A 24486-nucleotide genomic window follows, 5' to 3' on the forward strand; every position below is an offset into this window, starting at 1 on the left:
ATGCATCAAATTATAACCATAATCTGTTCTTTTTCTGTACTGTATAAAAAAAGTCTATATTTTTGGACAGATTTTTAATGATTTATTTTTTTTTAATTACAGTACAACATATACATTTTTGGGTAAAATCCACATAACCTATTTACATATTTTTTATAATGAATCGGGTTCATCTCCCTGTATTGTTATCTACAATAAGCACAGTTTATCCAGCAACAAGTTACTTTTCCCTTAAGTGTTAATGAATTAATTTTCACTCTAGCCACTGAACGGCAGTAGCTTGAGTTAAAATATCACCTTGTCTGATACCTTAGCACAGTGTGGGGGACATTAAAAATTAATTTTTTATCAGATAGGGAGAAACTGCAACTTACACGGTCTAGAAGTCTGACAACAAAATGCAGATTCGCAACCTACTCAATTTAGCTAAAGAATTAAGTCACAGACTGAATAATCTAAGTAGCTTTCCTAAATAACAAATAAAAGACTTTTAAAGTGCTACAGTACTTCAGTGAATCAAATATTCATCATCAAAAGTTTTCAAAAGATTTGAGTAATAATACATTTCTCAGAAAATACATATGTAATTATTTTTAACATTTATTCATCACTAACACTACCATATTTATAAAAGTTTCCAAGTACTAGCCACTTCATAAATAATGGACAAGAACACTACTTAAGTTTGTCAAACAGGACTATTTTTTGCTGGGTCCTCCAAGGTCAGTGAGCTGCTTATGAAGGTCTCTAAGTTCCAAGTCTGGGATGTACCGCACCTGGGGAAAAATACATGCAAATCAACATCAATATGCTATACATGAAGTAAGAAATATGTGTCTGAGTGTGTAAATGGGTGGCTCATGTGTATTTTTATTATCTCTTTTCTAAATTTACAAAAAAAAAAAAAAAAAAAAAAAAAAAAGAAGACTAGGTTCTTAATCAAATGTACTTGTTATTTACAAGACATCTTTACTTTTACAGGCCAACCTTAGCTCATAAGGCCAAGTCCCCATCGTCACTCATTCAATAACTGACCCTTCAAGGAGAGTGTCTCAGTGTCAGTGATGAGGTGTTTGTATAGGAACTGAACCCATGTTCTCCTTACTTAGATTGAACCCGACTGCCACTCATTCTCAAGATGATATATGACCACTAACAGTTTAGCACCTTGCCAAATAATTTCAAAGACACTCTGAACCATATCCCCACCATCCTTCAAACAGTATGGTATGGTAATGCATTTTATACAGTGTTTCCCTGCAATACATGAGAAAGATCCTAATCTTATTTCCTATTTAGTATGTCTGTTTTTTATTCAGAGAATATATAGTCAAACCCCCAAATTCACAAGCCTTCTAATTCATGTGCTTCTATTATACAATGTCTTATTGAAGGGTCTCCTGCAAATAGCCTTCATTATTCATTAGTTTTTATGGTACCCTTTTTTTCTCCTTGGCACAACAAATAAATATTAACCAGACTGAGTAATACTTCGAGATATGCCCAAATAACCTGCACATAGGAGAGAAGCTTATGACAATGTTTCGATGCAACTAAGACCATTTACAGTCATATAACACAAAAGAGATGTTTACGTTCATGTAGGTTTCCCGGGACAGGTTCTGGCTTGGGTCTTCTCTATGTGGTGACCCTGGCAGTGGCTCCCAAAGGAGCGTAAGAATTGGTAAAAGTGATGTACTGTTTATAGCCCTATCTACAACTTCCTGTCAAATAGAACACAAAGAGTAATAGTAAACAGAGTAAAGTCCCAGGCAGCCACAGTAAAAAACTCTGTTCCACAAGGCACAGTACTTGCTCCCATTCTATTCCTCATCCTCATTTCTGACAGAGATGTAAGCCATAGCTCCGTGTCTTCCTTTGTGGATGACACCCGGATTACCATGGCAGTGACCTCCATCAAAGACACCGCGAGACTCCAAGTGGACATCAACCAAGTCTTCGAATGGGCCACTCAAAACAATATGAAGTTCAACGAGGAGAAATTTCAACTACTCAGATATAGAAAACTTGAAGAAATTAAAAATGTGTCAGGGTATACAACAAATTCTAACCATACAATAGAGCGGAAGGACCTGGGAGTGATAATGTCAGAGGATCTCGCCTTCAAAGACTACAACAATGTATCTACCTCATCCCCTTGGAAAATGATAGGATGGATAATGAGAACCTTCAAAACTAGGGATGCCAAGCCCATGATGATTCTCTTCAAATCGCTTGTGCTCTTTAGGCTGGAATACTGCTGTACACTAATGGCCCCCTTCAAGGCTGGCAACATTGCAGACCTGGAGAGTGTACAAAGAACTTTCACGGCACACATAAGTACAATAAGGCACCTAAACTACTGGGAATGGTTGAAAGTCCTTGATCTGTATTCCCTCGAATGCAGGCGAGAGAGATACATGATAATATACACTTGGAAGGTCCTGGAGGGATTGGTACCAAACCTACACAAGAAAATCACTTCCTATGAAAGCAAAAGACTTGGAAGGAGATGCAACATTTCCCCGATGAAAAGCAGGGGCACCACGAGTACAGTGAGAGACAACACAATAAGTGTCTACTGCCTAAGACTGTTCAATTGCCTCCCAGCATACATAAGGGGGATTACCAATAGACCCCTGGCTGTCTTCAAGAAGGCACTGGACATGCACCTAAAGTCAGTACCTGACCAACCGGGCTGTGGTTAGTATGTCAGCTTGCGTGCGGCCAGCAGTAACAGCCTGGTTGATCAGACCCTGATCCACCATGAGGCCTGGTCTCAGACCAGGCCGCGGGGGCGTTGACCCCCGAACCCCTCTCCAGGTAAATGACAGGCACAGCAAGCATTTGTGTCAAGTGGAGTACCATTTACAGCCCTATGGTGGGAGCAGCCCTATGCCAAGGGCACAGTGAGTCTTCTTCAGGTCAATGGAGTACAGCTTACAGTTCTATGGTAGAAGCAGCTCTACGACAAGGGCACGCTGAGCCATCTTTGTGTCGCGTGGAGTACTGTTTACAGCCCTAAGGTGGGGGCAGCCCTACGACAAGGACGTGACTTAAGAAATCGTAATGACACGATTGCAAATAAACCATACCCCCGGCCGGGATTGAACCCGCGGTCATAGAGTCTCAAAACTCCAGCCCGTCGCGTTAGCCACTAGACCAGCTAGCCACATGGAGGGTCTTCCTCAGCACAAGTGGTGTAGCAGTTAGCTACAATTGTTGTCAATGCTCTGTAGTTGGGGTACAGCATGTCTTGGGTTCAAGTGGTGTCAGAGGTGGTGTTCTCACTGGTATGAAGCCTTGAACTCTTAAAAAGCTCTGCTCCACTCTAGCCACTCATGGCAACCAGGCCACAGCCCGAATGCCAGAGCGACTCAGGAAATTCTCTGAGGGAGCCAGTATATATACATATAGGCAAGGAGGACAGGGACGGGACCAACGGAGGAAGAAAAAGAAGTAGTGGTAAGGTTGGTAGTGGAAATACTAGCAGAAGAAACAATGGTAGTAGAGAGGAGGGAGAGTGGTTTAGTAGCACAAAAGAGAAAGGGAAATGAAGGGTGACGGGAGGCAATCGTAATGGTAGTGACAAAAGAAGAAGAAATGGAGTGGAAATCATATTAGTAGTAGAAGTGGCATTAGTTTAAGGACAAGAAAAAGGAGCACTGCAGGAGAGCTCAGGGTCCACAAGGGGTAGGACCAAAAACACTGGGGGAATCAATGACAGACAGAACATACTTAGGCGGCAGAAGAAAGGAAAACAAAGAAAAAGGAAAAAAATAGGAAAGCAGAAGAGGTAGAGAGAGAGGAGGAGAAAAAAGATCAGGTTAAGTCACGAGTGTTCTGAAGCATTTGACAATGTAATGAGAAAGGAAGGCATCTACAAAGGCAAAGCTAGGGCCAAAATTTATATAAGGAAAGCTGTTTATAAGGGATGTTTCAAGAAGACATCAACTATGAAGGTTAGAAGTAGGGTAGACAGTTTTAGCAGAGGGCCAATCAATGGCAGAGGAGAGCATTATTTGTGTCAGCAAGCTTAACACTTCTTGTATGCTCTTTGAGTCTGTTGTCAGAAAGAGCAGCCAGTATCCTATTTTTTTTTCCTTTTTTCTGTCTTTGTTTTCCTTTCTTCTGCCTACATGTGTTCTGTCCTTCAGCTTCCTTCCCGCGTGTGTTTTTGGTCCTACCCCCTTTTGGGCACTTAGCTCTCCTGCAGTGCTCCTTTTTCTTGTCCTTAGACTGACCCCACTTCTACTACTACTACTACTATGACTCCCACTCATTTCTACTACTTTTGCCAATACCATTACTATTATCTCCCTTAACCCTTCACTTCCCTTTCTCTCTTGTGGCACTATACTCTCCCTACTTGCTACTACTACTTCCACTACCACTACTACTTTTTCTTCCTCTCTTGGTTCTGTCACTGTCCTCCTTGCCTATATATACTGGCTCCTTCTCTCTTTTGTGTTAGTGTGACTTTGTAAATGGTCCAAGTCAGATTGAAATATTGTTGTAAGCTTTCCTCTCTCCGTACAGTAGGGCCCCACTTATACGGCAGGTTAGGTTCCAGGCTACTGCCGTAAAGCGGAAATCATCCTAAAGTGGAACACCCTTTTTTTCCACTTATAAATGCATACAAATACTAGATAACAAGTTTACACTAGCATATAATAAGTTAGCAATAGAACCAGGCATCAAAAAAACAATAAAAAAGTACAAGACACACATAGTGCACTCATTACTTACCTTAAAATATTTATAGTCTTAATCTAGGGCGAGACAAGTAGTATTTATTGTAAGAAATCAAGTGTGGTATGTATGGTAGTCAGCTGGGCTACCATACCAGGCCATTCCACCCACACATACCATTCTATGCTATTTAAGCATCCCAGAGTGACAAAATGTATATACAGTTCACTCATTACTTACATTAAAATATTTGTAGTCTTAATGTAGGGTCAGAAGTAAGTAAATGAGATAAAACAAATAAATGAGAGAGAGAGAGAGAGAGAGAGAGAGAGAGAGAGAGAGAGAGAGAGAGAGAGAGAGAGAATGAGTGCATGAGGGAGAACAGGCGCAGAGTTATGTAAACACACCAGGCGAAGGTAAGTTTTGTAAACAACAAAGTGTACACGTCTGGTTTGTGTACAAGTTACATTGTGTACAAGTTGTCTCTACATTGATACGGTAGAATAAATAAAGAATACTCCCATTCTCATGTAACATCATTTTGAGAAGAAATGACGCTCTGAGTGAAGGTAATGGAAATAAGTCACTCTGACTTTTTTGGGTTATCCTAGGTTCTCTACACATATGCTGTTATGTATGATAATCTATGTAATTGTATTTGTGTATACCTGAATAAACTTACATACATACGAAAGGAATAATTTTCTACAGTTACCCCCAGTAACACATTTTCTCTTATGTTAGATTAGAGAAAATGTTATTCTTGCCGTCACTTGTACAAGTTATCTGGCTACGACATCTCATATTTATGTTTATTTATTCTACTGTGGGGTGTATTTATCATCTTTATATGTTATGTATCGTGTTTATTATATAATTTTGAAAAAAATATCATGGATGGATTAATGAAAATGTGTATATTAACGTAATATACGACATTTAATGAGACTCGGTGATTATTATTATTATTATTATTATCATTTCTAATATGGTGTCACTTGTGCAAGGCATCTGGCAACCACATCTCATATTTCTTTCTTTCTTTCTTTCTTTCAACACACCGGCCGTATCCCACCGAGGCGGAGTGGCCCAAAAGGAAAAACGAAAGTTTTTCCTTTTACATTTAGTAATATATACAGGAGAAGGGGTTACTAGCCCCTTGCTCCCGGCATTTTAGTCACCTCTTACAACATGCATGGCTTACGGAGGAAGAATTCTGTTCCACTTCCCCAAGGAGGTAAGAGGAAATAAACAAGAACAAGAACTAGAAAGAAAATAGAAGAAAACCCAAAGGGGTGTGTATATATATGCTTGTACATGTATGTGTAGTGTGACCTAAGTGTAAGTAGAAGTAGCAACACATACCTGAAATCTTGCATGTGTATGAGACAGAAAAAAAAAGACACCAGCAATCCTACCATCGTGTAAAACAATTACAGGCTTCAGTTTTACACTCACTTGGCAGGACGGTAGTACCTCCCTGGGCGGTTGCTGTCTACCAACCTACTACCTAGAATATCTCATATTTTATTATTTTTTATTATTAACACACTGGCCGATTCCCACCAAGGCAGGGTGGCCCGAAAAAGAAAAACTTTCACCATCATTCACTCCATCACTGTCTTGCCAGAAGAGTGCTTTACACTACAGTTTTTAAACTGCAACATTAACACCCCTCCTTCAGAGTGCAGGCACTGTACTTCCCATCTCCAGGACTCAAGTCCGGCCTGCCGGTTTCCCTGAATCTCTTCATAAATGTTACTTTACTCACATTCCAACAGCACGTCAAGTATTAAAAACCATTTGTCTCCATTCACTCCTATCAAACACGCTTACGCATGCCCGCTGGAAGTCCAAGCCCCTCGCACACAAAACCTCCTTTACCCCCTCCCTCCAACTTTTCCTAGGCCGACCCCTACCCTGCCTTCCTTCCACTACAGACTGATACACTCTTGAAGTCATTCTGTTTCGCTCCATTCTCTCTACATGTCCGAACCACCTCAACAACCCTTCCTCAGCCCTCTGAGGTGGGGTGTATTTATCATCTTTATATGTTATGCATTGTGTTTATTATATAATTTTGAAAAAATATCATAGATGGATTAATGAAAATGTGTATATTAACATAATATACGACATTTAAATGAGACTCGGTGATTATTATTATCATTACTAATATGACGTCTGGAGACATAAGAGACTCTTACTGATTTTAATGTGTACCTGCATGCCAGCACAGTATGTAAGTTTATTTAGGTACAGGTATACACAAGTATAATTATCAGAGTATATATAAAATATGAAATAACTTTTAAAAACACTTGAAATTTTGGAGTTTCCAGACAAAATGGAGAGACTTAGTGCTTACGGATCTCACAGAGAATGTAAACAAACCGGGTGGGGCGCGGTGACCATATTAGAAAGTCAGGTGGGGGGAGCCGTATAGCGAGGTTTGGTCATAATTTGAAATGACCGTATTAGTGGAACGCCGTAAAGCGAAATGCCATAAAGCGGGGCCCTACTGTACTGGTTATTTGTATATTGTTCCAGTCATGGTATTGTGCCTTTTCATTCTTTAGATATATACCCTTTGAAATGCAAAATGAGCATATATCTGAAGAAAAAAGATACAGACAGAATTTAGAAGTACGTACTTTACTCTCTTTATGAGGGCTACTTAGAACTTAACCTTCACAAATCTGGGGATTTGACAAAAATAATAATTATAAAAACTCAGGATCACAAATTATAACTGAAAAGTGGATGAAATTTCAGTCTGTCAAGTTTAAACTATCATCCAGATTTATTTCTAATTTGTTCGCTTATGATTTGTTTTGGTCAAGGTACTGTGATTCATTTTTCTAAGAATATAAAGAAATTTTTCAAATCCTGAACAAATGTATTTACATCTAAAGTATAGGAGGTTGTAGTGGCTACTTAAGCCTGCATGCCCATAGCAGCAACAGCCTGGTGAATCAGGTAGTCAACAAGTAAATCTGGTGTCAGGCCTGGCTGTGAGGGTAGACAAACCCTCAAAACTGGTTATGTCACAGGTAAAAATAAGTTGTCTGAGTCTGTACGTATAAGCAATTTAACCCCTTGACTGCCACAACCCCAAATCCTGAGGTGTCTCCTGGTGTTGAAAAAAAAAAAAAAAAAAAAAATATATATCTTATGAAATGATTAGAGAATCTTTTCCCGATGGTAATGACACCAAAAGAATGAAATTTAATTGAAAACTCAAGGAATTACACTCTCACGAAGTCAGCGACCCCGGTGATATTTACGAATCGCCGACTTCACCCACTGTGAGCCCTATTTTCGGTTAATTCCATTGTTCCAGTCGACCAAACTCATAGCTATTTCTTTAGAACTTCATCTGTTCTATCAATTAAATACAAGAAACAGCCCATTTACCGATTTCAACTACCCAATAACGTGGTCAGAAATTTGCAATTTTGCCAATTTCACGCAAATTAAAAAATATGCCAATTTCAAAATAGGGTCCAGAATGAACAATGCAGACATTCCTGGCTCTAAAATAACATCATCTTTGTTCATCAGTCACGTCTCCAGGCCCCTCTGACATTACTCTTGCTTTCTATTTTGAATTTTTATTCAAACAAAAAATTGAAGTTTTACTGTTATGCAGACTACTGCAATATTGTAATAATTGTATAAATAATGTCAACCCATTCATGGCTGCATATTAGAATGGCTACTTGGACATTTATTGGACAATGACATCATTGTCCAATTTCAAGGTTCTTTTCATAGTAAAACCAATCAAAATCACCTGTATTTCTATAATATGTTTTCCATTCTATCAAATGAGACCAAGAAAACAAGAATACAACCATAAATACTATACAAAAATACACTGCAAAGTTGGTGTTTTAATCCAAAAACACAGAGTTTTTTTTTTTCTCATTCTGCACTGCGTGCTGCAGGATTTTTTTTTATATGGTGCACACTGACGACAGACCCATTCTCTCACATGTGGGCCTACCAGCTTTTTCCTGCTTGATTTGAAGCTGCTAGAATTTTTGAGTACATGTATATACATTATACGTCAAACACGGTGGCTCGTAAGACGTATATATACAACCGAAACAGTGAAAGGGTTAAAATAGCAAAAAGAGTTTTACATGAAACTAACTGACAGAAATATATTAGACAAAGTGTTGGTGATGTACCTGTGTATGCTCTGGTATATGCTCTTGAACTGTAAGCTTTACTCCTTGAGGAAGTCCTGCCTGGATTACTTCAATAAAGAGTGGAGCCATGACAGAAGTCAAATCAGCCAGCTGTCAACAGTAATGTAACACAAAATTAATTATAACACACTGCACTTCATTCCTAGTACATGTACTCTCTATCTTACTTATACTAATTACAGTATCTGTAATACTTTGCCTGTAGGGTGACCATTTTCTTTCACAAGAACTTTAACAGTATAAAAAAAACATTACACTCTTTTCCTGAATTTTGAGGATATTATTGCTTTTGTAAAACACTTATATTCAATATTTCAAATGATATGTTTGTTTTATCTTCGCCCTCCTGTTATTTTGCTAGGCAGCAATTATTTAATCTGTTGACAAAAAAAATATCTCCCTGAATATAATTCTTTCACATCAACTACTAGAAGAAGACATAGGAATACAAAAAAATAATGTGGACAGAATATAGTTAGTTGCAAGAAAATTAGTACTGTATTTCATATACACCTCACCTCTATGGATAATCACCATTAATAGTTGGCCTACATTCCATATAAATTTGTGAATCAATCGCTTTGTCCATAGACTTCCATTACATAAACTGAGATATTGCATACTCCAGATAAAAAAAAATTGACTCTACAAATTAATTCCCTAATTCCTCATGTTAATTAAAATTCTTTCTCTCAAAGCAAACAATCAAAGTGAGTAATATATCTAAAAAAAAAAATCAGCAAAGGATACTGGTGGATGCATCGCTCACCTGTACTGTTCGTTCGTACACTTGAAGATTATATTCAGTTTCCACTTTTGCAGTCTTATGTTTGTAGTTTTGAATGAGAAGCTTTTGGCATGGCGTTGCCCAGCTGGAGATGAGGAAGCATATCCATTAGAAACTCTTAAAACATAAAAGTGAAAAGAACAGTATGATGGCATGCACGCATGCGCTAGCACACATGCACGCACACACACGCACACACACACACACACACACACACACACACACACACACACACACACACACACACACACACACACACACACGCACACACACACACACACACACACACTGAGTGAGCTAGATACCTCAAAGGCAATGGGGCCAGATAACATCTCCCCATGGGTATTGAGAGAGGGAGCAGAGGCGCTATGTGTACCCCTAACAACAATATTCAATACATCTATCAAAACAGGGAGATTGCCTGAGGCATGGAAGACAGCAAATGTAGTCCCAATCTTTAAAAAAGGAGACAGACATGAAGCATTAAACTACAGACCAGTGTCACTGACATGTATAGTATGCAAAATCATGGAGAAGATTATCAGAAGAGTGGTGGAACACCTAGAAAGCAACGATCTCATCAACAGCAGCCAACATGGTTTCAGGGACGGGAAATCCTGTCATAAACCTACTGGAGTTCTATGACATGGTGACAGCAGTAAGACAAGAGAGAGAGGGGTGGGTGGATTGCATTTTCTTGGACTGCAAGAAGGCGTTTGACACAGTTCCACACAAGAGATTGGTGCAAAAACTGGAGGACCAAGCAGGGATAACAGGGAAGGCACTACAATGGATCAGGGAATACTTGTCAGGAAGACAGCAGCGAGTCATGGTACGTGGCGAGGTGTCAGAGTGGGCACCTGTGACCAGCGGGGTCCCACAGGGGTCAGTCCTAGGACCAGTGCTGTTTCTGGTATTTGTGAACGACATGACGGAAGGAATAGACTCTGAGGTGTCCCTGTTTGCAGATGACGTGAAGTTGATGAGAAGAATTCACTCGATCGAAGACCAGGCAGAACTACAAAGGGATCTGGACAGGCTGCAGACCTGGTCCAGCAATTGGCTCCTGGAGTTCAATCCCACCAAGTGCAAAGTCATGAAGATTGGGGAAGGGCAAAGAAGACCGCAGATGGAGTACAGTCTAGGGGGCCAGAGACTACAAACCTCACTCAAGGAAAAAGATCTTGGGGTGAGTATAACAGCAGGCACATCTCCTGAAGCGCACATCAACCAAATAACTGCTGCAGCATATGGGCGCCTAGCAAACCTCAGAACAGCATTCCGACATCTTAATAAGGAATCATTCAGGACCCTGTACACCGTGTACGTCAGGCCCATATTGGAGTATGCGGCACCAGTTTAGAACCCACACCTAGCCAAGCACATAAAGAAACTAGAGAAAGTGCAAAGGTTTGCAACAAGACTAGTCCCAGAGCTAAGAGGTATGTCCTACGAGGAGAGGTTAAGGGAAATCAACCTGACGACACTGGAGGACAGGAGAGATAGGGGGGACATGATAACGACATACAAAATACTGAGAGGAATTGACAAGGTGGACAAAGACAGGATGTTCCAGAGATTGGACACAGTAACAAGGGGACACAGTTGGAAGCTGAAGAAACAGATGAATCACAGGGATGTTAGGAAGTATTTCTTCAGCCACAGAGTAGTCAGTAAGTGGAATAGTTTGGGAAGCGATGTAGTGGAGGCAGGATCCATACATAGCTTTAAGCAGAGGTATGATAAAGCTCACGGCTCAGGGAGAGTGACCTAGTAGCGATCAGTGAAGAGGCGGGGCCAGGAGCTCGGACTCGACCCCCGCAACCTCAAATAGGTGAGTACAACTAGGTGAGTACACACACACACACACACACACACACACACACACACACACACACACACACCGAGGAGGAGGTGAAGAAGCTGTTAAGTGAACTTGATAGCTAAAAGCTGGTGGGACTGGACATCTCTTCGTGGGTCCTTAGAGAGGGAGTAGAGATGCTGTGCATGCCACTAACAACAATTTTCAACACATCCACTGAATCTAGGCTGTATCTAGGCAGCTACCCGAAGTATGGAAGACGGCAAATGTAGTCTCCATTTTTAAGAAAGGAGACAGACACGAGGCACTAAACTACAGACCAGTGTCACTGACGTGTTAGTATGCAAAGTGATGGAGAAGATTATCAGAAGGAGAGTGGTGGAGCACCTAGAACAGGACAAGCTTATAAACAACAACCAGCACAGATTCAGGGAAAGAAAGTCCTGTGTCACAAATGTACTGGAGTTTTATGACAAGGTAATGGAAGTAAGACACGAGAGAGAGGGGTGGGTAGATTGCATTTTCTTGGACTACAAGTAGTCCTTCGACACTGTCCCTCACAAGTGATTATTACAAAAGATGGAGAACCAGGCATGCATAACAGGAAGGGCACTGCAATAGATCAGGGAGTACCTGACAGGGAGGCAACAATGAGTCATGGTACATGACGAGATGTCAGAGTGGGCGCCTGCGACGAGCAGGATTCCACAGGGGTCAGTCCTAGGACCAGTGCTGTTTTTGGTATATGTGAATGACATGATGGAAAGGATAAACTCAGAAGTGTTCCTGTTTGTGCATGATGTGAAGTTAATGATGAGAATTAAATAAGATGAGGATCAGACAGAACTACAAAGAGACCTTGACAGGTTGCAAGCCTGGTCCAGCAACTGGGTCCTTGAATTTAACCCTGCCAAATGCAAAGTCATGAAGATCGGGGAAGGACAAAGAAGACCGCAGACAGAGTACAGGCTAGGTGGCCAAAGACTGCAAACCTCACTCAGTGAAAAGGATCTGGGGGTGAGTATAATACCAAGCACATCTCCTGAGGTGCATATCAACCAGATAACTGATGCAGCATATGGGAGCCTGGCAAACCTGAGAATAGCATTCTGATACCTCAGTAGGAATCGTTCAGGACTCTGTACACCATGTACGTCAGGCCCATACTGGAGTATGCAGCATCAGTTTGGAACCCGCACCTGGTCAAGCATGTCAAGAAATTAGAGAAAATGCAAAGGTTTGCAACAACACTAGTTCCAGAGCTAAGGGGAATGCCCTACGAAGAAATGTTAAGGGAAATCAGCCTGATGACACTGGAGGACAGGAGGGTCAGGGGAGACATGATAATGACATACAAAATATTGTGAGGAATTGACAGGGTGGACAGAGACAGGATGTTCCAGAGTTGGGACACAAAAACAAGGGGTCACAATTGGAAGTTGATGACTCGGAGATGAGTCAAAGAGATGTAAAGAAGTATTTCTTCAGCCACAGAGTTGTCAGGGAGTGAAATATTCTCTATCATTTCATAAGAATTTTTTTTTTTTTTTTTTTGGAAATTTTGCAACACCAGGAGACACCTCAGGATTTGGGGTTGCGACAGTCAAGGGGTTAATACTCCAAAATTCTAGTGGCTTCAAATCAAGCGGGAGAAAGCTGGTAGGCCCATATGTGAGAGAATGGGTCTGTGTAGTCAGTGTGCGCAGTATAAAAAAAATCCTGCAGCACACAGTGTATAATGAGAAAAAAAAAAATTTCGGTGGTGTTTTTGGATTAAAACACTGACTTTGAGATGTATTTTTGTATAGTATTTATGGTTGTATTCTTGTTTTCGTGGTCTTATTTGATAGAATGGAAGACATATTACAGAAGCAGAGATGATTTTGATTGGTTCCACGATGAAAAGGATCTTGAAATTGAGCTCCAATTAGTGGAAATGTTTGATTTTTGCCGATGTTCAAGAGTAAACAAATGACATCACCATCCAATAAGTGTCCAACTAGCCATTCTAATATGCAGTCACGAATAGGTTGACATTATTTTTACAATTATTACAATAATGCAGTAGTCTGCCTAACAGACTTTGTGTGAATAAAAATTCATAATACAAAGCAAGAGTAATAAAAGAGGGGCTTGGAGATGTGACTATTGAACAGAGAAAATGTTATTTTAGTGCTAGGAATGTTTGCATTGTTTATTCTGGATCCTATTTTGAAATTGGTATCTTTTTTAATTTGCATGAAACTGGCCAAATTGCCAATTTCTGACCGCTTTATTGGGTAGTTGAAATCGGTAAATGGGCAGTTTCTTGTACTCAATCGATAGAACAAATGGAGCTCTAAAGAAATAGCTATGAGTTTTGTCGACAGGAACAATGGAATTGGCCAAAAATAGGGCTCAAATTGGGCGAAATTGCCAATGCGTATACACAGCCAAGATTACTAACTTCGTGAGAGCATAATTCCATAAGTTTTCCATCAAATTTCACACTTTTGGTGTCATTACCATCAGAAAAAGATTATCATTTCATAAGAAAAAATAATTTTTTTTCCCGAATGTTTTGCGACAGGATTTGGGGTCTCGACAGTCAAAGGGTTAAAGTAAAAAAAAATGCCAACATTGAAAATGTGAAGAAGGCTACTTACAAAGATTGTCATCAGATCATCCAGAACACTGATTTTCTGAAGGGTTATGTCAAAGCAATATAACCGAAAATTTGGACATAAGGCAAGTAGCTGCAAAATTTGTACCCTGCTTGCTGACTCAAGACCAGAAAAACCTTCATTCCCCACTCTCCCTACTCCCCAAAGCTAGCCCCCTGTGACTTCTTTCTCTTTTCAAAAATAAAAATAGCACCCAAGGGGCAGCATTTTTAATGATGTAGAAGATTCAAACAGAATTGCAAGCCGCGCTTGATAGCATTAGGAAAGAAGTGTTCCAGAAATGTTTCAAGAAGTGGCAGAGGCGTTGGGATCAGTGTACAGCCTCTTCAAGGGAGACAACCTCAACTGGTGATTAGGTAATCTTTCTGCCAGTTCCATACCCTGTTTGCTTGTAGGGAAACTAGCGATGGAACAACAGGCCCTGGTTTCATTATTCACTCATTCTAGCAAAGCAGTTTTACCCAAGATGTACTGAATGGGCCCATCCGGTCTTGGATTTTTTCAAATGCACAAAGAAGTTGTAGGAGATCAAGAATATTGGCAGGTGAGGTATGTGAATGCCTGAAAAATTGTGGATGCTGGTACATCTGACATATCCTCGTTACCTGTGAAATACTACATTGACCACAGTTAAGAGGTTAAATACTGTATAATATCGAGGTAGGGTAAACGGGACTTGTAAAGTTCTGTGCTCGTATTTGCCAAGTGGCCACTTTTTTTTTTTTTTTTAAGCCAGTACCATGTTAATAATTTTGTAAAACAAAATTACCTGATAAGGATGCTTCCAAAAAGAGTACTGTAAAGAATTCTGATACTTACCAAAGGCTTTTAAGTTAATACATATCTGCAATTTCATTTTTTTTGGCAATGGAGGTAAATTTTAAACAAAAGCTGAATATAAGTATTGCTTCATTTATTTAATTTCTAAAATTGGTACAAATACATACAGCAATTCTTAATGGTTTTGTTCATTAGTACCACATTAAAATTTTCTAAATTACTATGCTAGTAAAAGGTAAATGTATACATTCTGTACCAAATCTGTAGTAATGTACCGTACATTGATGGGGATTGAGAACACTGTAGAGGCATTAAAACTTTGACGAATGCAGAAATTATTCATCTATGATACATGTACATGATATATAATTACATTTCCTACATGTATGAAATGCAATTCGCTTATTCTTTACACTTTGCGTATTGAGGTAACAACATTGACATGACAAAATAACCTGCTTATTTTGGGAAATACGAAAAATTTTGATGATTCAATAACTAAAGATCCTTGTGATAAAATTTGGGAATTACAGTTAAATTTCTTATAATGTGAGCTGAGTTTAAAGAGATACAGTACTTGGCCATTTATTTTATGGTAGAAGTTGTTTAAGAAAATATATATTTTTAGTAAATACTGTACAAGTGAACCAATGTTGCTACTTCTATTTTTTAACATATTAGTGCAATATGTATTCTACAACATTTTTAATGTACTTTATTTCTTTTGCAACTTTTAGTGATGAGTACAACTCACCTGTCTTCTACATCAAGGCCCATGTTGAGGGCTGTGTTGTGAACCCACTTGCCATAATGTTCTAGCACAGTAAAATCATATCCCTTCATCTGTACATTAACTAGTGAATATTCTGGTATCTCTGGGCCTCCTGCCTGAAGAGAAAATTCTTATTAATCTACAATTCATGTAAGATCCAATACACAGCAATTAACACTATGAATAGTTTTTATAAATATAGTACAGTACTCTATCTATCCTAGTGACATAACCCAAGCCGAGTGCAAAGATACTATCATAATAATACATGACCATGCAAAAGTTATCCTGCAAAACAATGAAATAAAAGAAACACATCTGCTAGGAAAACAAGGTAGTAGACACAGTATTATGATCAAACTTCATTCATATGATAAAAGAAAGGACCTAATTAAATCAGAAATTACAATGAAAAATGGAGTGTACTTCAACGAGTGTCTAACGAGAAAACGTCAAAACCTTCTGTTCAGGCTGAGAAAACTTAAACAGGCAAACAAAATACATCAGTGTTTCACTTGAGATGGGAAAATACTAGTTAGGAAAACATCAACAGGACAACAATACACCATCTCAAATGATCATGATTTCTCTACCTTCACTTGACTCAAGAAATCGTAATGACACGATTGCAAACAAACCATACCCCCGGCTGGGATTGAACCTGCAGTCATAGAGTCTCAAAACTCCAGCCCGTTGCGTTAGCCACTAGACCAGCTAGCCACAATAAGATTCATCCAACTAGGTATATTTCTACACCATAGGAAAGTTAGCACAGGCACGGCAGTGAAGGGACTTGAGCTAGAGTTCGTCACGGCCACGCTAGCTGGAGATTCGTCTGTAAAAACTTGCATTTGTGGTCACAGTGGTGCCTGTGCTAACCTTCCTATGGTGTAGAAATATACCTAGTTGGATGAATCTTATTGTGGCTAGCTGGTCAAATAGGCTAACGCGACGGGCTGGAGTTTTGAGACTCTATGACCATGGGTTCAATCCCGGCCGGGGGTATGGTTTCTCTACCTTCCTTAGAAAAGCTGACATTTGCGTAACAGATTAGATAAGTGTCCTTTACACATATATACATGTGGTGCATATAGTGTACGTTATTATTACATTATTGTGCATTTTTTTACTAGCTAATACCAGATACCTCAAATACTTTTACTTCTTTTTAATGTATTAAATGCTCAAATTTTGTGTTGCAAGTCAAATCTTACACCTAAATTAATGTTCTTCATGGTTGCTATTCCATTTAACTTTGTTTACACTATTTATTTTAGTCCCATTTATATTGTTGGGCAATTAGTGTATATACCAACCAATTACTGTGCATTCCCAGAACTATCATTTACAAAGTAGTCCCAACTCCCTTATACAGTGGAATCTCAAAATCAACTTTCTTTGTCCAGAAGAATGTTCGAGTGCACTACAATGAATTTATTCCCATCGGGAATAATTAAATTAGATTAGTCCATTTAAGCCCCTAAAAAATACACTTATGAAAGCACTTACAAAATACACTTACATAATTGGCTGAGTTGTGAGCAGTTCATTTTGAGGTTCCACTGTATTTTTTTTTTTCTTTGATAGTGCTATTAACTGCTCAAACTTAATACATATTACAAGTCAGATCTTTTCTCCCAAATCAATATTATATTATAGTGACTATCTGTCCATTTAACTTTTTTTCATTATTAGTTCAGTCCCTTTATATTTTCTCCTTTATTTTAGCTTTTTTCTTTAAATAATTACCAGTTCATATATTCACAATTGTTAAAATAATCAAGTCTATTCTCAGTGCAAAGTGTAATACTGCTCATTCTTTTAATATTATATTCCCTAGCTCCATTATTTGATTACCACTTATTTGTTCACCACTACTTATTTTAGTCCCTTTATATTACCTCATTTATTTTAGCTTTAAAAAACTACTTAGTTCATATATTTACATTTGTTAAAATAATTCAGGTGCTATTTTTAGCTTTAGAATACTATTTACTTTGTCGTATACTTAAGTCTAATTATAGATCCACTATAAATCTTAAAGATTACAAGCATTGATCCTGATACCAACCTCTTATTGAATGACTTATATGAATCAAACGTAACGTAATTACAAAAGCAGAGCAAACAAAGGCACTTGGGCCCAACAAAAACTTATCTTTAATTTTTAACAGATCTTAAACAAAAAACGATGACCCCCAGCTTAAAAACCTGAAAGCCAGTTCCATCATTACTCCCCGAAACTTGGCTGCAGTTTCAAGACTTTATGCCATTCCTGGTTAAAAGAACACAACTGTGGGCCAGATCAACAAGGAGGGGGAAGTAATATCCCCCAGACCAACTAGAATTTTCCAATACTTAAAAGGGGATGAACAGGGGGAATATAAAATAGCAAACAAATCTAAATCCCAAAAAACCTCTCACAGTGATAAAATCTTAGAGTACTACATAAACATTATTATTCTAGTGAAACCGGGAAGTATGATAACAATGCACACATGAGTAAAGATCATTTAAAACCTCAGGTGATTTCAATATAAATCTCCCCAAGCCGGGACCCACACGTACTGAATTCACAAACACTATGAGTAACTGCTTGTTGCACAAAGAAAAAAACCTAAAAATTAGAGACTATTTTTTTCCCCTTTAGACCACATCTGACCATATCCATACCCCCTTTAAAATCAGGCATAATCACAGATAATCCCAGCCCCACTACCCACCTTTCTTAACCCCCCCAGGAAAATTACCCCAAGATACTACTAAAGTAACCTTCAGACTTCAAAATAGGCAGCTTTAATCTACAACCTACCATTACTGGCTAACAGCCAAAACCTATACAGATGAGAATGTATTAATAATTCAAAAAGCCCCAATCCCCATAACAAGCACTGCCCTAAACAACCAAACAGTCACAGTAAAGACTGAACAGTCCCCTAACACCTACATCCCAAACCCATAAATATAAAGAAATATAAAAAAACAGTAAAAAAGGGGTTCACATAACCGAGACCAAAAAAAACGACCCAAATCCAAACCAGCCTGATAAAAAGGGGAAAAAAACTGTATTATGAGAACAGATTATCCAATTTAAAAAAGGTATAAAAAAAAGACCGGGAAACCCTATCAAATTCTAAACAAACAGTTATGGAAACAGACAATCAAACTAACAAACCAGATGAACCCCAACCCCACCAACTGAAAAGCAGACTCATGTTTTCTTCCCCACCATAGGAAAACTTCCGATAAAATCCCAAACCAAATACCAAAAAAATGACTACCCCCGAACCCCCAACCCTGTTCCTACCAAAACCCCAACAGAAGTCCCCTTATTACCCCAAACAAAAAAACAAAAGGAGATTTAAATATTCCCCCCTTTTATAAAAAAATGTTTTAAGTGCTGTACCAATCATTGCAACACTTTTAACAAATCATTAATTCACCTTCCTACAGTTCTCAAAATAGCGGGGTCACCCCAAACATGGAGGAGATCAAACAGATTTGAAAACTATAGCCAAACCCAACACCCCCTTTTCTAAAATCTTGAAAATTAATTCAAAAGCAATCACCTACCTCATCTCCCACAAAACCAACCCCCTGTCGTTTGGGTTCAGGCCTAAAAAAAATACAAATGATGCTATTATACACATGCAGAACAAATATACACTGCATTTTCAAAAAAAAAAAAGAAGTCCAAGGGGGTCTTTTGTTTTTCGAAAGTTTTTTGATACAGTTGCCAGTTTGCTGCACATAAAATTGTCTCACTTGGTATGGTTGAGGGCCCTTTCAACTACCAAAGTCGATTAGCAACAGAAGCCAATATGGACACAAATGGGCAAATTTCTTAAAACCAGCCAATTACAGTTGGTGTCCAAGGGAAGTGTCCTTTCCTCATTTTCTCATTTACAAAACACTCCAAATGCTCGCAATTACTCAAACCCCCCCCTGTTTGGGAGATGACCCTTTTTAAAGTCTTCCTCACCCAAGCCCAGTCTTGCAATCTTAAATCCCAATTACAGAAATATTACCCGGATGAGGACTAACAAAACTTCTCAACATTAAAAAACCCACTTCATTCAGTTTGGGGAAAAAGCTACAGATGTCCCCCCTTAAAAAATGATAAATGGGTCACCATCACGAAGTCACAGAGGGGAAAAATCTTTGGATCCACCTTGATAATAGACTAAAAAATTTTTACAATACAACACATTTCCAGAAAATTCAAGACCGAGGCATATATAGAAAACGGGGATATTTCCACAGTCAGCCCTCCGGCTTATCACTCATTTTTACCCCTATCTAGCAGGAATTTGTGATGGGCTAACAACAATAAACCATCTGACCATTAATTACCCCCAAAAAAAGACTGCAGTCAGAAATAAAAATTCCCACAAAGGCAGCATGCTCCACCAATATTCAAAATTAAACATCACATCAAAGCATCCATACTGATTTTGTACCACTACATAATAGAACCTTAACTTGGGAAAAAAACCCCCCTCAAACTTTTTCCCAAAAACCCCAACAGAACACATGCCACAACAAAGGCACAAACACTTTTGCCCCTTGTCCATCTCACACCATGTAAAATGTCAATAAAAAGGGCCCCAAAAAACTGGAATTTTACCCGGGGTATAAAAAAAAAACTGTCTGCTTATCAATTAAGCTTTTTTAAAAAACCCCACTCACCCCCAATAAATAAATACTGATTAACGTATCTCATAAATGTTAACCGTGACCCTATCAAACTTTTTTTTTTTTTTTAATTTCATTACCCAATAGATCCCATTCTCTTTAATGTCAGTAACTCACAAAATAAAAATTTTTAAAATATAAAGCCTTTTTTGAAATACCATTTGTTTTTGTTTAATTTGTTTACTGTATTTTTTCCCCTGAATATATCATTGCTTGTTTAATTTTAAGTTAATTTTAAGCCGCCTACAATGCCTGATACAAAAGGTTTTTTTCATGACATCAACCACTGTATTTTTTTTTACAACTATATCATGTCCAAAAAATAAAATAAAATAAAAAAAGTATTCACTTAACACTGTCTTCAAAAATTTAAACACTTGGGTTTTTTATCCCCAGTCAAAACTGTTTTATTTTTAAATCTTTGATATGAGTCTTTTTTCGCATCAAAACTAGCCCAGCATGACTGTTCTTGTAATTTTTGCAAAATAAAAAGTTAATTAACCACTGTGTAAATTAAGAATTTGCAATGGATTAATTTGTAAACTAGGTGACAATATGTCAGCAGAAAGGGGGCCCGTAACCCCTTCTCCTGATAAATTTTTTTAAAAAAAAAGTTCATTTTCTTTTGGGTCACCCTGCCTTTGGGATTTCCTTTTTGAAAAAAAAAAAATTTTAGTAACAATTTTCCCGGAGGGGGAAAGACAAAACTTCGGGAAAAACTGCACTCTTAGGTTTAACTAAAGGGGTAAATGAAGATTAAAAAACAGTAACATAATATTTAATTAAGAGCAAATCCAAGAGGAAGGCACATGAGAAGATTAATTTGAGGAATTTTAAGCATTCCTAATAATTTAAATGTTTGAATTGATAAAGTCCTCATCTTTGGATACCATGGATCACATTTGTAACAGGGAATGACTGAGTATAGAGAATAAAATAAAAAAGAAACATGAAATTGCAGTATCAGAAAAGCATAAGACCCTTCACTGCTGCCAGTCTTTTTGATGCACAAGCTTTTCTGAAGACAAGGGTAAGTTTTGATAAATGGTGACAATAAGTGAACCTCTGTCTCATCACAGTACTGTAGTAGGAACTGAAGAACTCTTGGGAGAATGATCATGTGAAAAAGGAAAAGTAATGAAGTAGGAATACAATAACTGAAATGTAGTATCTGGATATTGTTGCACCTCTGAGGTAAAGGAAGCAGACGGCACTCAAGGAGAGGTCAGAATGAGGGGTTTTCAAGAAGAAAAAATGGATGGAATAAAGCTTTCCATTGGACACAAGTTACTGCATGACCACATGACATGCCTTCCACTCTCACAGATAGTATACTTCATATTTCCTATTTAAATACAGGGCACTAACAGGAATACAAAGGGTATTCTTGTAGATCTATGGATAGATTTTTAGGTAGTCTCTGTGCAGTTCCTTAGCTGGGTGGCCAAACCACCAGCAGTGTTGGCAGTGACTAGTAATGGTTTACACCCTCTGCTACTGCCAACTGCTTTCCATTTAGAAATACTGTTAAAGGAATGGTGGCAGTCAAACATGATTTTGGCCAAATTACTTACAGAGCCAAATTACTTACAGTGGCTATGAGAGCTCCAAGGTCTTTAATCATGTTATTATTATTATACTTACGAGGAAGCAATACACCCATAAGTTATACAGTGCCTGGGGAATGGAAGACAATCAGGTTTGATCTCAGGAAGAGGAAGACCACTCCAATTCCTCAGATCAAGAGCCTTTCACAGGAATCAAGAAACCTCCCATGAGGGTTGACTTAGAAAATAAGCAGTGCATTACACCTCCAGTATATGCAATATATGTAGGTGGTATAATGAGTGGGAAGAGTATGATGATCAAGATCATTCATCAAAGATCTTCAAGATGACATGACTTTCAGTGCTTGCTGTCACCCTTACAAGCCCCAAGAGTAGTACTGTACCTAAATCCATATAAAGGTGGGATTCTGTATTCCCAAAAGTTATCACAAGTTCTATACACTGATAGATCTAAACAGGAGTCTTCTGGCATGGCTGCATCTGCTCTTGTTGCCACCTCCTAGTTAAGAACGATAATAAATTTGTTGAGTTAGGCACAAGAATTAACACCTGGGCGTCTACAATGCAAACTGAATTGTTTGCAATCCTAATGGCACTAAAGCCAACTTATGACACTGAGCTTACTCTATCATCATTACTGATTCTATGTCATCAGTGAAAGCTCTTGACTCATATAATGACTCCAACAACATGCTCATTGGAAAAGCCAGGTATAGATACTCAAAAATCAAGGAAAAGGAAATAATTTACAACTGCTATGGATCCCATCACACACTGGATTACTCCTTCATGAAAAAGTTGACGTTAGCCAAGAAGAGTACCCTGAAGGAGAATGTAGAATACAGTGGTACCTTGGGATACAAATTTATTTCATTCCAGAAGGCTGTTCAAGTACCAATACCGAACAAATTTGTTCCCATAAGGAATAATGTAAATTAGATTAATCCATTTCAGACCCCAAAATACACTTACAAAAGCACTTACATAAGTACACTTACATAACTGTTCAAGTTTTAGCTGTTCGTATCCCAAGGTACCACTGTATAACTTTGGTATATCTGTGTCTAGCATATGGAATAATATTAGGAGAGAAGTAAATAATGAAAATGAATGTCTTAGGAATGCAATTAGAAGCCTGAGTAGATATATAACCCACTATGATAACATGAATGTAGATAAGTATGTTTAGGGAGCAACTTGCAATGTGAACAGACTGACTGATGTTGTAGTGGCCAGGCTTAGGCTTGGTTACAAGTACTTTTGGCAGTTTGGGAGACACAGATGATGATCCAATCAAATGCAAATTATATGGTCAGGCATATGGTCACTGTCTCAACACTGTGTGCTTAACTGTCCACTTATTGAGGAATATAGAGATAGACAATATAAGAACCTATGTGACATGTCAAGATATGTTATTAATGACAATAAGATACCAGATATACTAAGCAAATTTCCTAAATTTGCTTGTAACAGATAAGTGAACTGTAGATATAAATCCAAATGTACACCTGTTAACCCTTTTGGGGGTAGTTCCTAGGCCTTTGTGTATCCATATGCTCTTGTGCTACCGTCCACAGGATGGATATGGAGTGCACAATAAACTAGCCGCTTCAGTGGCAAAATCTAATCCTATATTCCCAGAAGCTCCTGGAAATAGACAGCCCTGCAATTTTATTGTTTGCATAAATGGAATGGCAAAGATTCACTTCCATGATACCTCAGCCCAGACAACCAAGGAACTGCACTAAAGTCTAGGCTGTTAGCAGCAGATAGTCAGACTCTTGTAGTCAAAGCAGTAGAACATGCTTCATCCACATATAAGATACCTGTTGACATTACCTGCTGGTAATGTCAGCAGGTATCCCACTCTGAAAAGATTGTTGCCACATGGGAGAACAAAGTGTTAAACACTCAAATATTTTACCAACTCTATACACTGTAGTTGTATGAAATTTTCTGCAATAGTAATACTGCAGTAAAAGGGAATTTCAAAAACTTGTTATTTAGAGTACATACTGATACTAAAATATTATATTCTACATACATCTAAATATGGAGGTTCGGTCTCGATGCTATATCTCTGAACCGAACAGGAGATTGATCGCGCCATATGTGTGCATCTTGCTATCTGCAAGGAAAACCTAAAATTAACAAACCTTACAGTTCTGTACATTATCATCATTTCCAGTCTTCTGGATCAAATTTAAGTTTAGTTCAGGGTGCCATTTATTTTTCTGAGCTTTCATTTTCTGACATTTTTAGCTAAGTTTTATACTGCAATACAGTAATTCAATTTTCAGCACAAGAGAGTTTTATATCTTCCTTGTTTTAAGAACATAAGAATGGAGGAACACTGCAGAAGGCCTACTGGCCCATGCAAGGCAGGTCCTTATCAAAACAACCTCTACCTAAAGCTACCCAAGAAATAACTCGCACTCCACTGACACCAATCAAACCCAGCCCCTCCCACTCATATATTTGTCCAAT

The 24486-nt window shown here is 38.4% G+C and overlaps 1 protein-coding gene across 1 annotated transcript; it reads right to left on the bottom strand.

Annotated features, from left to right (window-relative positions):
- Positions 1-59: 59 nt before the first annotated feature.
- Positions 60-24134, bottom strand: LOC128700625 (large ribosomal subunit protein mL48). The gene is made up of 5 exons (XM_070097012.1): positions 24044-24134; positions 15716-15849; positions 9679-9781; positions 8889-8999; positions 60-776 (listed from the first exon to the last, which is right to left on the bottom strand). The coding sequence occupies exons 1-5, from the start codon at positions 24107-24109 to the stop codon at positions 699-701; spliced, it is 492 nt and encodes a 163-aa protein (XP_069953113.1). The 5' UTR covers positions 24110-24134; the 3' UTR covers positions 60-698.
- Between the last annotated feature and the right edge of the window lie 352 nt (positions 24135-24486).

Source organism: Cherax quadricarinatus, chromosome 56, assembly GCF_038502225.1.
Source record: "Cherax quadricarinatus isolate ZL_2023a chromosome 56, ASM3850222v1, whole genome shotgun sequence".
Taxonomy (NCBI): domain Eukaryota; kingdom Metazoa; phylum Arthropoda; class Malacostraca; order Decapoda; family Parastacidae; genus Cherax; species Cherax quadricarinatus.